General features: G+C 40.2%; 1 protein-coding gene across 1 annotated transcript in view; it reads right to left on the bottom strand.

Moving 5' to 3' along the window:
• Positions 1-12,302, bottom strand: part of TMED10 (transmembrane p24 trafficking protein 10) — a 50,372-nt gene extending 38,070 nt beyond the window's left edge. The window contains exon 1 of the mRNA XM_082387585.1: positions 11,640-12,302. Within this exon, the coding sequence (XP_082243711.1) occupies positions 11,640-11,864 (225 nt within the window). The 5' untranslated portion in view covers positions 11,865-12,302. The remainder of the gene's footprint in view (positions 1-11,639) is intronic.
• Between the last annotated feature and the right edge of the window lie 3,586 nt (positions 12,303-15,888).

Genomic DNA, 15,888 nt, shown 5'->3' with positions numbered 1-15,888 from the left:
GCAGAAGAACGGATAAGTGACCTGGAAGACAGAATGGTGGACTTCACTGCTGCGGAACAGACTAAAGAAAAAAGAATGAAAAGAAATGAAGACAGCCTAGGAGACCTCTGGGACAACATTAAACGCAACAACATTCGCATTATAGGGGTCCCAGAAGGAGAAGAGAGAGAGAAAGGACCAGAGAAAATATTTGAAGAGATTATAGTCGAAAACTTCCCTAACATGGGAAAGGAAATAGCCACCCAAGTCCAGGAAGCACAGAGAGTGCCATACAGGATAAACCCAAGGAGAAACATGCCAAGACGCATAGTAATCAAATTGGCAAATATTAAAGACAAAGAAAAATTATTGAAAGCAGCAAGAGAAAAAAGACAAATAACATACAAGGGAACTCCCATAAGGTTAACAGCTGATTTCTCAGCAAACTCTACAAGCCAGAAGGGAGTGGCATGATATACTTAAAATGATGAAAGGGAAGAACCTACAACCAAGATTACTCTACCCCCCAAGGACCTCATTTAGATTTGATGGAGAAATCAAAAGCTTTACAGACAAGCAAAAGCTAAGAGAATTCAGCACCACCAAACCAGCTCTACAACAAATGCTAAAGGAACTTCTCTAAGTGGGAAACACAAGAGAAGAAAAGGACCTACAAAAACAAACCCCAAACAATTAAGAAAATGGTCATAGGAACATACATATCAATAATTACCTTAAATGTGAATGGATTAAATGCTCCAACCAAAAGACACAGGCTTGCTGAATGGATACAAAAATAAGACCCATATATATGCTGTCTACAAGAGACCCACTTCAGACCTAGGGACACATACAGACAGAAAGTGAGGGGATGGAAAAAGATATTCCATGCAAATTAAAATCAAAAGAAAGCTGGAGTAGCTATACTCATATCAGATAAAATAGACTTTAAAATAAAGAATGCTACAAGAGACAAGGAACAACACTACATAATGATCGAGGGATCAATCCAAAAAGAAGATATAACAATTATAAATATACATGCACCCAACATAGGAGCACCTCAATACATAAGGCAACTGCTAACAGCTATAAAAGAGGAAATTGACAGTAACACAGTCATAGTGGGGGACTTTAACAGCTCACTTACACCAATGGACAGATCATCCAAAATGAAAATAAACAAGGAAACAGAAGCTTTAAATGACACAATAGACCAGATAGATTTAATTGATATTTATAGGACATTCCATCCAAAAACAGCAGATTACACTTTCTTCTCAAGTGCGCACAGAACATTCTCCAGGATAGATCACATCTTGGGTCACAAATCAAGCCCCAGTAAATTTAAGAAAACTGAAATCATATCAAGCATCTAGTCTGACCACAACGCTATGAGATTAGAAATGAATTACAGGGAGAAAAACGTAAAAAACACAAACACATGGAGGCTAAACAATACGTTGCTAAATAACCAACAGATCACTGAAGAAATCAAAGAGGAAATCAAAAAATACCTAGAGACAAATGACAATGAAAACACGACGATCCAAAACCTATGGGATGCAGCAAAAGCAGTTCTAAGAGGGAAGTTTATAGCTATACAAGCCTATCTAAAATAACAAGAAAAATCTCAAGTAAACAATCTAACCTTATATCTAAAGGATCTAGAGAAAGAAGAACAAACAAAACCCAAAGTTAGCAGAAGGAAAGAAATCATAAAGATCAGAGCGGAAATAAATGAAATAGAAACAAAGAAAACAATAGCAAAGACCAATAAAACTAAAAGCTGGTTCTTTGAGAAGATAAACAAAATTGATAAGCCATTAGCCAGACTCATCAAGAAAAAGAGGGAGAGGACTCAAATTAATAAAATTAGAAATGAAAAAGGAGAAGTTACAACAGACACTGCAAAAATACAAAGCATCCTAAGAGACTACTACAAGCAACTCTATGCCAATAAAATGGACAACCTGGAAGAAATGGACAAATTCTTAGAAAGGTATAACCTTCCAAGACTGAACCAGGAAGAAATAGAAAATATGAACAGACCAATCACAAGTAATGAAATTGAAACTGTGATTAAAAACCTTCCAACAAACAAAAGTCCAGGACCAGATGGCTTCACAGGTGAATTCTATCAAACATTTAGAGAAGAGCTAACACCCATCCTTCTCAAACTCTTCCAAAAAATTGCAGAGGAAGGAACACTCCCAAACTCATTCTACAAGGCCACCATCACCCTGATACCAAAACCAGACAAACATACTACAAAAAAAGAAAATTACAGACCAATACCACTGATGAATATAGATGCAAAAATCCTCAACAAAATACTAGCAAACAGAATCCAACAACACATTAAAAGGATCATACACCATGATCAAGTGGGATTTATCCCAGGGATGCAAGGATTCTTCAATATACGCAATATACGCAAATCAATGTGATACACCATACTAACAAATTGAAGAATAAAAACCATATGATCATTTCAATAGATGCAGAAAAAGCTTTTGACAAATTTCAACACCCATTTATGATAAAAACTCTCCAGAAAGTGAGCATAAAGGGAACCTACCTCAACATAATAAAGGCCATATACGACAAACCCACAGCAAACATCATTCTCAACGGTGAAAAACTGAAAGCATTTCCTCTAAGATCAGGAACGAGACAAGGATGTCCACTCTCACCACTATTATTCAACATAGTTTTGGAAGTCTTAGCCATGGCAATCAGAGAAGAAAAAGAAATAAAAGGAATACAAATTGGAAAAGAAGAAGTAAAACTGTCACTGTTTGCAGATGACATGATACTATACATAGAGAATCCTAAAACTGCCACCAGAAAACTACTAGGGCTAATTAATGAATTTGGTAAAGTTGCAGGATACAAAATTAATGCACAGAAATCTCTTGCATTCCTATACACTAATGATGAAAAATCTGAAAGAGAAATTATGGAAACACTACCATTTACCATTGCAACAAAAAGAATAAAATACCTAGGAATAAACCTACCTAAGGAGACAAAAGATCTGTATGCAGAAAACTATAAGATACTGATGAAAGAAATTAAAGATGATACCAACAGATGGAGAGATATACCATGTTCTTGGATTGGAAGAATCAATATTGTGAAAATGACTATATTACCCAAAGCAATCTACAGATTCAATGCAATCCCTATCAAACTACCAATGGCATTTTTTACGGAACTAGAACAAATCATCTTAAAATTTGTATGGAGGCACAAAAGACCCCGAATAGCCAAAGCAGTCTTGAGGGAAAAAAACAGAGCTGGAGGAATCAGACTCCCTGACTTCAGACTATACTACAAAGCTACAGTAATCAAGACAATATGGTACTGGCACAAAAACAGAAACATAGATCAATGGAACAAGATAGAAAGCCCAGAGATAAACCCACACACCTATGGTCAACTAATCTATGACAAAGGAGGCAAAGATATACAATGGAGAAAAGACAGTCTCTTCAATAAGTGGTGCTGGGAAAACTGGACAGCTACATGTAAAACAATGAAATTAGAATACTCCCTAACACCATACACAAAAATAAACTCAAAATGGATTCGAGACCTAAATGTAAGACCGGACACTATAAAACTCTTAGAGGAAAACATAGGAAGAAAACTCTTTGACATAAATCACAGCAAGATCTTTTTTGATCCACCTCTTAGAGTAATGGAAATAAAAACAAAAATAAACAAATGGGACCTAATGAAACTTCAAAGCTTTTGCACAGCAAAGGAAACCATAAACAAGATGAAAGACAACCCTCAGAATGGGAGAAAATATTTGCAAACGAATCAACGGACAAAGGATTAATCTCGAAAATATATAAACAGCTCATTCAGCTCAATATTAAAGAAACAAACAACCCAATCCAAAAACGGGCAGAAGACCTAAATAGACATTTCTCCAAAGAAGACATACAGATGTCCAAGAAGCACATGAAAAGATGCTCAACATCGCTAATTATTAGAGAAATGCAAATCAAAACTACAATGAGGTATCACCTCACACCACTTAGAATGGGCATCATCAGAAAATCTACAAGCAAATGCTGGAGAGGGTGTGGAGAAAAGGGAACCCTCTTGCACTGTTGGTGGGAATGTAAATTGATACAGCCACTATGGAGAACAATATGGAGGTTCCTTAAAAAACTAAAAATAGAATTACCATATGACCCAGCAATCCCACTACTGGGCATATACCCAGAGAAAACTGTAATTCAAAAAGACACATGCACCCGAATGTTCATTGCAGCACTATTTACAATAGCCAGGTCATGGAAGCAACCTAAATGCCCATCGACAAACGAATGGATAAAGAAGTTGTGGTACATATATACAATGGAATATTACACAGCTATAAATAGGAATGAAACTGAGTCATTTGTTGAGACGTGGATGGATCTAGAGACTGTCATACAGAGTGAAGTAAGTCAGAAAGAGAAAAACAAATATCGTATATTAACGCATGTATGTGGAACCTAGAAAAATGGTACAGATGAACCAGTTTGCAGGGCAGAAGTTGAGACACAGATGTAGAGAACAAACGTATGGACACCAAGGGAGGAAAACCGCGGTGGGGTGGGGATGGTGGTGTGCTTAATTGGGCGATTGGGATTGACATGTATACACTGATGTGTATAAAACTGATGACTGATTTAAAAAAAAAAAAAGCTGAAGCTTTTTGTACTAAATAAATAAATAAATAAATAAGTAACACATTGTTTAACTTTTATGGAGAAGGAAACACAGAGTCAGGTTTTAATTTAAAGCTAGAAAGCTGTATATAATACAAAAATAAACTAGATTTTAATATTATTAAATTTTAATGTACCAATTAGCCTTCTGTACTAAACCATCTATTTATTGACCTGTTTCTAACCCACTGGACAACAGTCACATCAAACGTAAATTTGAAAGAGACATATTTTTCCCAACAGAAAAAGATCAGCCCTCAGTACAGACAACAGTAATCATGAGCTGAAGTGTAACTGTTCCAAATAAAATCAATTAAAGCTATAACATAGGGACTTCCCTGGTGGCGCAGTGGTTAAGAATTCGCCTGCCAATGCAGGGGACACGGGTTCAATCCCTGGTCCGGGAAGATCCCACATGCCACAGAACAACTAAGCCCGTGTACCACAACTACTGAGCCTGTGCTCTAGAGCCCGCGAGCCACAACTACTGAGCCCGCGTGCCACAACTACTGAAGCCCATGTACCTAGAGGCCGTGCTCCACAACAAGAGAAGCTACCACAATGAGAAGCCCGCTCGCCGCAACTAAAGAAAGCCCGCGTGCAGCAACAAAGACCCAATGCAGCCAAAAATAAGTAAATAAATAAATAAATTTATATTAAAAAAAAAAAGCTATAGCATACACACACACACACACTCTTTTCATACAGCTTTTAGTGGGAAAAAATGTTATAAGCCAATGGTTTCCCAACTGCCAAGATGCTTCTTGGTAATTTTTATGCTTAAATTGTGATAAGCCTACGACTCAAGGCTGAACTCTCCAAATGATCTTGTTTGGCTTTCTCATCTGTAAGCTAGTTGGGAAACACTGGGACCATAACTGAGTGTAATATCCAAATAAAAGATAATCTCATTTAGCAAAATGAATTATTAATAGCAACAGCACTCTTGAAAAATGACAATGAAAAAAACCCTTAGACCAATTAGATTATTTGGAAGAGGTTAAAAAAAAGTATAAGTGATCTAATTTACCAGTAGGCTCTTCTTTCTTTCCAGTGATGATTATGACATCTCCTCACAATTGCTTTCTCTCTTTCTGTATTTCCAAAATATAAATCACCCTTAGGCAATAACTAACTCATCTCATCCCCTAAAATTAATTCATCCTCCAATTTTCACCATTAACAAGGATTCTAAATAATAAATGGTACTGGAACCTATTAAATTATTATGGTATCATCTAGTCTTTATGAAAATGTGGTTTTCAATTCACAGATTCTGAGTCCCTACAACGGGCTTTTATTATGGACCTGAAGTAATGAGAAAACTTCTATATTCACTATGAATGATGAGTTGGTACTTCCTGTTTCAATTCTGTGCAGCAGTCTTTAAATCTGAAACTATTTAGCCTGGTTTAGCCTCATTTTATGAAATGAGTAGGGAAGGGATAACCTCAATTGGAAATCTTAACACAAAACACATCCCAACATGGGCCTGAAGGAGAAATCTTTGCAAAAGAGTCCCACCCATCATTTCAATCCACTTCTCTCTCTATTCAGAAAGGCCTTCCGCTGGCCACTTAAATACTCTACCCCATTAATCACGCCTTACCACCTACTGCTTGATTTTTCATTATAGTACTTATCACTACCTGACATTGTATTTTTTTTAACTTGTATTTTGTCTTTGTTCTCCACTAGAGCTCAAGGACCTTGTCTGCAATTCATTCCTATAACCCCAGGTATGTCTGGCATATACTAAGTATTAAATAAATATTTATTGAATGAATGGGAGAAACACAAAAACTCAGAATTCCTCTCATTAAAATATTCTTTATCTGGTCACTGCAATGACATAGGGCGGGTGAGTCAGATAAGCAATTCAATTTTCATTCACTAGACAGGAAAGAAAAGTACCAACATCTATGGCCCACCACAATGGGCCCTGAACAATTAAAGAAACCATCTCCATTAGCCCTTCTAACAATTCTATGAAGTCTATCATCCCTATCTTACATATAAGAGACCCAAAGAGAAAGGTTAAGTAATTCCCCTAAGACCATACACCCTTTAAATGGTGGAGCTGATGGGATCTGAACCCAAATCTGTCTGACTCCAGGTCCAGGCTCAATAAGACTAAGATATTTAACTCAGTTGTACAACAATGCCTACATAGTATCCTAAACCGAAGACACAAAGATGAATAAAACAACAAGGAGTTCACAAAGTAAGCCGTGTCAAACAGGATGTAATGGAAGCATACAAGAGGGGTATACAGGCAAAGACTGGTCCAGGTTAAGAGAACACTGCGTTCAAAGAACTGCAAGGTATTCAGAACAGCTAGAGTCAGGAGTAGGAGGAGAGAGGTGAAGAGGAAGGAAGAGGTAACGATCAGAGATGAGGCTAGGACAGTGCCAATTCATTTGTTCATTCATTCCTTAAGTTGAAGTCCTACTATGTACCAGGCACTGTATTAGACACAGGCATTTCAATGATGATTGAGACACAGCCTCTGCTCAAGGAGCTTAAAGTCTACCTGAGGAGATGGGTAAACACAAGACTACAACACAGAGCGATACATGATAACACTGATGTATTCATTGGACATTAAGGTGCTCCTTGACAGGAAGATGATGAACGAGACAGGTCTATCAAGGCACTACATTCACAAAGATCCTTCTAAGAGAGACTGCCTCAATTAGAGCAATAACTAAATGCCAAGCCCAGTTGGCCAAGTTTTGCACTTCAGAAAGCATCCAGTTCTCCAAACCTCAATCCAAACCACGGCTGCTTAAACCAGGGGTGGATATATGACCAAAGAGAAGATAATCAACAGGCTGTTCAGAGACTTAGATATAAAAAAAGAGCTGAACCAATCAGATCCTTGCACTCTGGAGTCACACCTCAGAAGCTGAAATGATGCATAGAGAGAATCCTTGAGGCAGAGTCTGGGTCACGAGTGGTCAAAATTTAAGACAAAGCAGAACTAAGTGGGCAGAGGCTATGAAAAATGTTGCAAACTGTGCTAAGGAGTGGGATCAAACCACAGATAGGTTCTGTGGCCTGCACAATATATTAAACTGTTAAAAATGACACCCAACTTATGGTCTCTAAAATACCATTTCTCACAAAAAGGAACCACAACTTCTTGGAGGAATAGCTGCATCCAGGTCAGGGGTTTGACATACAAAAGATGAGCCTAGGGCACCTAGTTGTTCCACACAACAGGGCAGCTATCAAAGTCTAATAGGATTGTGTCAAAAGGATACAGGAGCCAAAGAGACAAGTGAGCATAGAGAACGAATGCAACTGACTAAAACAATGACTCCAAAAATCGAAATAAACAACAATAAAAAATGATCTCAGTATAATACTTAAAACAACAACAACAACCTTCTTCAGACTACACTGGAAATGACAAGGGCAACTTCCTTACTCTGAAAACTGTCAATAAGAAGGAATAAACTCTGCACTTACCCTGACTTTCCTTCCTGAATTATAAATTTTAGGGTAACCAAATGGCCTCAAGTGATGAATTCTTTAATAATTCCAGCTAATAAATATGAAAGGAACAACAATTAGAAAATCATCATTTCACAACCTTAATGAAACAATTAATTTACATAAGTCATCAATGGCTTCCTAAGTGAAAGATTAATTGGAAGTTTTACATTGGAGGCTCCGGGCTGTTACCACCTTGGTAGGCAGGATAATGTCCCCACCCCCCAAGAGATGTCCATAACCTAATTTCCAGAACCTGTGAATATGTTATCCTACGTGGCAAAAGGGGTTTTGCAGATGTGGATTAAATTAAGGGTCCTTATAAGGGAAAGAGGGAAGCAGTAGAGTCAGAGGAGATGAGATGATGGAAGCTGAGGAGGGAGACAGGTTTGGGTGGGAGAAAGGAAGAGAGAGAAAGTTTTGGAGATACTATGCTGCTGGCTTTCAAGACGGAAGAAGGGGTCACCAGCCAAAGAATGCAGGTGGTCTCTAGAAGTTGGAAAAGGCAAGTAAATGGATTCTCCCCTAGAATCTTCAGAAGGAACACAGTCTTGCGGACACCTTGATTTTAGGACTTTTGACCTCTAGAACTGTAAGACAAATGTGTGTTGTGAGCCACTAAGTTCATGGTAATTTGTTATAGCAGCAGTTGGACACTAATACACCCAATTGAACCCACTGATCTATCTTAGCAGCACTAAGGGGCACAAAAAGTACTGTGTGCTCTGCCATGATGCCACATGAGGTACACAAAACCACCCTTAAAGTAACCTCACCAAAAGATAAACCTGAATCTAGTTACATCTTTACAGCTGATTCCTTTTACAAGAAATATGGGGGAAAGAACTCGTTAAGTGACACCTCAAGGAAGCAGAGACAAATCCAAAATGTAGGACATGATTTACGGATCTCTGACTCCAACAATACAATTTCAAGCATATAAAAAAGGCGGGGGCAGGGAGGGAGAGTGGACTGCTATAGATTAAAGAGACTTGAGTGATACAACAAATTAATTTTAAATAGATATTTTTGAGACAAGTGGAGAAATTTGAATATGAATTGGGTATTATTAGATAGCATTATGGAATTATTGTTAACTTTGCGAGGTATGATTATAGCCGCATAACATTGTGATTAAGTTCATAATTTTTAAGAGATTCATCCTGAAGTATGAAGGACTGAAATACCATGATATCTAGGATTTACTTTAAAACAGTTCAGCATAAAATGAGAAGGGAGAAACAGTTAAGATGAAACAAGTGTGACAAGATCCTGATAACTGTTGAATCTGGGTAATGTGTACATAGTGGACTGACTGTACTCTTCTCTATAAAACTGAAAATAAACAAATGCCAAAACTGATTTGAATTAGTTGGTGACATTTTAAAATCAGGAGCTTTCACATGAAAATCTGGATTTCTGACTTCATTTGAAAAATCAGATGTGGCAACAGGCCCACATCAAGAGATGAGTACTGGCTACTCCATACTGACAGTTTCCACTACTCCCAATTATCTCCCATTTAACATCACTGCTGTTTTTCTTACAGCTGGCCCAATTCCTTCATTTACATTACCTACTTGGTGTTTATGTCAAGGACCCCAGGAGTAGTCCGATTAAGCTGGCTAGTAGCAAGAGAACAGAGCAGACATGGGGAGAGCAACTGTGTGATGGTAAAATGCTAGTGTGTAGATGCACAGACTCCTGCTGTCGAGGTCCCTTCAGCAGCCTTGGATAGAGATGTAATTCCCATAAGACTATGCTACACTATATGCTTCCTGTATTCAGTGCTTACTAGAAGCAAGGCAGTATGCTTGACATTCTGGAAAATACAAACATGAAAATAATTCCTGCCCTCAGGATACTAACAGTCTAATGAGGAAGACAAGCTATAAATATAAGTAATTACAATATAAGACGAAAATAAGTGAGTTTAGGGTACTGTTCAGGGTGGTTCATATGTAAAATGCAAAGTGGGGAGTGACAAAGCATATAAAGCTTCAGGAACAGGTCATGAAGAATGCTACAGAGTATGCTGGGAAATTTACACTTTACCAGATGAAGAATAGTGAGCCATGGGAGGGTTTTAAAACCTAAGTACAAATCAGAGGGGGCAACACTAAAGATGAGAGTAAACTCTCATTGCTCAAATTCTCTCACTCTATGCACTACACATCCTTTGAAGAGCCAGAAGCACGACCCCCAAAATGTTGTATCTAAGCATATAAAATTATGCCATCATCTCTTTCTTGGCCAAAGGAGTTTGGTACCTGACGAGAATAATAAAAGGCTGGCTCATTGTGCAACAGCACTGAAAATAGTTTATATCTCTCAAATAAAGTTTATATAAACTGCATCTGTTACCACTACTGGGTTCCAATACCTTAAAAATAAATTATGGTCTTCTTATACCTGAAGCTCTATTAGAATGTAAAAATGTTTCTTCCTGTTTAGTTCAAGACCCATTCTGTTAAAAACAAAAACCACATGCTTATAGTGAATGAATAAAATTACCTAAAATACAATCGAATCTTGACAGATATCAAATTATATTAACGTTTCAAAGATCAGGCCCGGTCATCCTAAATGTAATATGGGACCAAACGGCACTATAGTAGTAGTTGTCACCATCCAAGAGTATCACCGAAATTTACTGAAAACTTGGCTAAGTCCAGACTCTGGGGTACCAGAAAGGAAAGGACTAGAGACTGAAACCGTCTTGTGACCAATAATCGACTTTAATCAATCACAGGAATTACAAATAAAAAACAAGAAGAGAATAAGATTGCAGCACTTTTCTGTCACCTTACTTAACTCCCAAACTAAAAATCAGTTCCAGCTCTGACACCAGTATGTTCTACTACCTCTCTGAGGCTCAGTTTCCTCATGTGTATAATGAGGCTAACAGTACCTACTTCGTAGGGTAGTGTACGAACTAAATGGTAATACGTGTACAGTAGCACAGGACCTGACACACAGCTGATGCTCAAGGAATAACAGCTTTTTGTTATTCACAGTAAGCTTCAGTGCTTCCGTCGTTTTCCTGCAGGTATCGATGTGTCTTAAGATGCCGGTCCCTACACATAATCAGCATCCAAAGACTTCTCTGGAGACCCTAGTTACAGTTCAAGGTACCTAAGACCAAAACAAGTATAGGACCGCGACAAGGTCCCAAAGTCAAGGCCGTCGCCGCTCAGCTGTCACCACATCCGCCAAGGCCGGGAGGCCCTTCAATGGGTTCCCGGCTTTGGCGCCCAGCCCCGCCCCGCGACAGCCAACGAGCGGGGTGAGGGGGCGGTCTCGACGGCTCGCCCTTCGCGCTCCGGGAGGCCAGGCCGCCCTCCAGGCCTCCGCCCGCCGGACTCTCGGATCCTCAGCTACCTCGCCGACGCCTTCGGTCTTCTCTCCCCGCCCCACCCAGTACCTCACCTTAAGATGGGTGCGTAGGCCGCCGGCGCCCCCAGACTGGTCGGTGATCTCGTACGCGCCCGTCACCAGCAGGTCCTTGTGGATCTCTTCGCGGAGGCACTTGCGGGAGTTAACGGGCAGATGGAAGGAGATGGCGAGGACCGAGGTGGGGCCAAGCAGGAGTAAAAGCAGCAACGCTAACGGGCAAGGGCCACGCTGGGCCTGTGGGCCAGAGAAACCAGACATCGTGCCGGAGACTGTTCACCTCCCTGGGCCTCTATCGCGCCGGAACCGGGAGGGATCACGTAGCTCACCTCTGACCTTCCAATGCCGCCGGCGCCATTTTGGAGGCTGGCAAATAGATGAAAAATGTATAGTGAATTTTTTTAAAGGGAAGAAGGCATATGATACCACGTAATGCCTTCAAATTAAAGTGGTTAAATGAGGTTTTCTAGAAGCTTCCGGAAAAAGTTTCATTTTTGTTAAGCTCTGTGACCGCTCAGTCGACCATAGCAAGTACGGGCAGCCCAGGAAGCAATTCTCCTTGAACATCCGGAAGTAGCGCCCGCGAGTTTTAAGGTCGGTGATACCATAGCAACCAAGCCCCAATAGGAAACAGCCACAAAGCCCATCGCTGGGTCCGCCCACCAACCTCCCAGGCGCACCGGACGTGCGGCAGAGGCAGAGGGTGCGCTGTCCCAGCGCCTTGGTGAATTGGGACATTGAGCACTTGAGAGGAAGACTTCGAGTGGCTGAGAAAAGATTCTTATTTGGCTATTAGGCGAGCGGGGGCCAGAACCTCAGAGAAGGGGTAGAGGTCACCTGGTGAATGTGAGCTGGAGGTGTCCAGTTCATGCTCCTGAGCCGGGTATTTGGGCTGGAATAACTGATTTCTGAATGTGCATCTTAGTTAGCAAACATTGAGCACCTACTCTGCTAGGTACTATTCAAGCTAAATTTGGATTCTGTATTTAAATTGAATAAAACCTTGTTTTAGCCCACTGTGGGAGATGAACCTAATGCAGTTTACCAGATAAGCGTTATACAGGGGAAGCAAGTATTGGTGTGTTTTAAATGTTTAAATTACTTTAGGGATCAAATTGGCTAGTCTGTAGTAGGAAAATTTACATGGTAATCATTCATGCTTTCATTTAACACATATTTACTGACTACCTACTGTGTGCCAGACACTATAGCATGCATGCATACCGACATGTTTATTGATTTAACAAACCATTATGGGGATGCTATCAAATATTCAGGGCTGAAGAAAATAGGAAGATGAAAAAGGAGTACTCCACAGCCTATGTTTAGAATTATCTACTTCGATTCATGTTTATTGAGCATCTACAGAAATACCCAGAAGATGGACTGTCTGCTCTTAGTAAATTAAATAATTGTTCTGTATTTATAACTTCTTTCAGTCTTTTCCTGGAACTGAAGTCCCACAAACAAAACAAGAACGAACATAAAGGAGCTGTAAAGCATTTTAAAATTTGACAAATGTCATATAATAATTACTTTATGAGGTGTCTACTTAGGAACATTTAGTTTGATTATTTTATCCCTGATCTAAGATATGATTGCTCATCTACTCACTACATCCTGATAATCTGCACTGGCCTTTTCCCTGCCAGTGCAGGGAATCAGAACCAAGCCGTTATCGAATTCATTGTTTACTCTCAGTCCTGAGGCTCTGCTGACTATCAGCAAGAGATCTGCAACCCATAAAATACCTGTGTGTGTGTTTTCTTTAAATTTCTTACATTTAAATAATAGCTTATATGTTTTAAAATATTTTCACAAATATTAATGATCTCATTTGGCATTTTCAAAACCCACGGTACATAGGCTGGGGAAATCTGTTGATTTTACAGATGAGGAAACTGAGGTTCTGAGAAGCCAGAGAACTTTTGTACCCAAAGTCCTATAGTTTAAAAGTGACAAAGTCAGTCTGAGGGCCTGAACCATCTTCAGAAAGGTGCTATTACATATTGTTTTACAGGTGAAGAAACTGAGACTTAGGGAAATTGAGTTACTTTCCTCAGTCACAGCTCTTAAGTCCTTTCCTGTTCTGTATTCTCGCTTATCCTGGCCCCCAGCTCTTTCCTGTTCCCCATTCCCTCCTTTATATTTTTCTCCTTAGTACTCATCACTATCTAGTTTCTGCATACATTTTACTTATTTACCACACTTATTGATCTGTCTCTCTAACTAGGATATCTGTTTTGTCAGGGGCAGGAATTTTTGTCTATTTTATTCATTGCTTTATTTCCTGAATCTAAAATAGTGCCTGGCACTTAGAAGGCACAATAAATAATGGTTCAATGAATGCAAGATTAATTCCTTAGCTCCTAGCAGAAAGTCTAACAGCAAATTTCTTCCATTATTCCTTAGCTGTTTTCAAACAAATTTATTTAATCCATAATGTATCCAAAATGTAGGTACTATTTCAGTTTCACCAACAATGAGCATATCTTTTTTTTTTTAATAAATTTTTTAATTTTTATTTATTTTTGGCTGCGTTGGGTCTTCATTGCTGCGTGCGGGCTTTCTCTAGTTGCGGTGAGCGGAGGCTACTCTTTGTTGCCGTGCACGGGCTTCTCCTTGCGGTGGCTTCTCTTTGTTGTGGAGCAAGGGCTCTAGGCACACGCGCTTCAGTAGTTGCAGCACGTGGGCTCAGTAGTTGTGGCTCGTGGGTTCTAGAGTGCAGGCTCAGTAGTTGTGGCACACAGGCTTAGTTGCTCCACGGCATGTGGGATCTTCCCGGACTAGGGCTCGAACCCGTGTGCCCTGCATTGGCAGGCAGATTCTTAACCACTGCGCCACCAGGGAAGTCCGCATATCTTTTTTTTTTTTAATTGAAAAATGTGATCTTGTTTCCATATAAGGACAGAGGGGAAAAAAAAATCTACCCTCTGTGCTGTGTAACTAGAGGGCAGAGTAGATATTCCTAGGGAACTAGAATTTTTTTTTTTAATTATTATTAATTTATGTATTTATTTGGCTGTGTTGGGTCTTCGTTTCTGTGCAAGGGCTTCCTCTAGTTGCGGCAAGCAGGGGCCACTCTTCATTGCGGTGCGCGGGCCTCTCACCATCGTGGCCTCTCTTGTTGCAGAGCACAGGCTCCAGACGCACAGGCTCAGTAGTTGTGGCTCACGGGCCTAGTTGCTCCGTGGCATGTGGGATCTTCCCAGACCAGGGCTCGAACCCGTGTCCCCTGCATTAGCAGGCAGATTCTCAACCACTGCGCCACCAGGGAAGCCCGGGAACTAGAATTTTTGAACTCTGCATCAGCGCTAAACAAGGTACAATTTTACATTTGTTTGGGGAAAAGGCCTCATTCTGAATTGGAGAGCAAATGGAAAGTGTCCCACACCTAGAGAAACTGTTTTTTCCTGGCCTAACAGTCCTCTGCCATCCCATCATCCTGAAACTTCCCCAGCCAGTCTCACCTAAGATTCCTGAACCCCCCCCCACCCCACCCCCCAGACTCTGGAGATGAAGAGATGTCACTAGGACACACCCTCCACCCAGTCTATCCTTAAGCCACAGGTTTCGCAAACTTTTGTTTGTATGAGAGGGAGTTTGTTTAAAACACACCTCACTCCAGACAGTGAATCAGAAGCTCTTATTAAAAATCTGCATTTGTAATAACCTTGTTGGGCAATTCTGTGGTTGGAAGTCCCTGGAAGAGCTATGGCCCTTTGATGCCTCCTTTAACCAGCCTAATCCTCTGGTGTGGCTTGAGGATCCCCAGCTCCAACGCAAAAGCTGTCAAGGATTCCTAACTCCAGTGCCCCCGCCCATTCGTTTGTACAGTCCCACTCACAGGGTGTATTTGAATAGCTAAAACAAGATGCGTTCTGTGAAGAGGCAAAAGACCCTTTTGGAAAACAATTTGTCATGTGTCATACTCTTTGACCCAGAGAGTGGTTCCAAGGACCTTTTCTATGGGTCCTCTAAGTTATAGAGTCCCCCAGGAGCTGGTCCTGGAACCTCTGCACTGCACTCTGTGACTTTAAATGCATCCATAGACTGATAACTACCAAATGTGAATATCCAGCCCTGACCTCTCCCCTAAACTCCAGAGTCTATATGAGGCTCCCTACTTGACATCTCCACTTGAATGACTAATAGGCAACTCATACTTAACTCTTGATATCCCCTCTCCCCCTATTCCCAAATCTGCTGCTTCCCCATCTTAGTAAATGACACCACTTTCTACTTCTTCACTGAGGCCATCCTTGTTTCCTCTTTCTCTTAACCC

Source organism: Balaenoptera borealis, assembly GCF_965194805.1.
Source record: "Balaenoptera borealis genome assembly, chromosome: 3".
In the NCBI taxonomy this organism is placed as follows: domain Eukaryota; kingdom Metazoa; phylum Chordata; class Mammalia; order Artiodactyla; family Balaenopteridae; genus Balaenoptera; species Balaenoptera borealis.
Note: the sequence above shows the minus strand (reverse complement) of the source record. Positions and strands in the feature narration are given on the sequence as shown.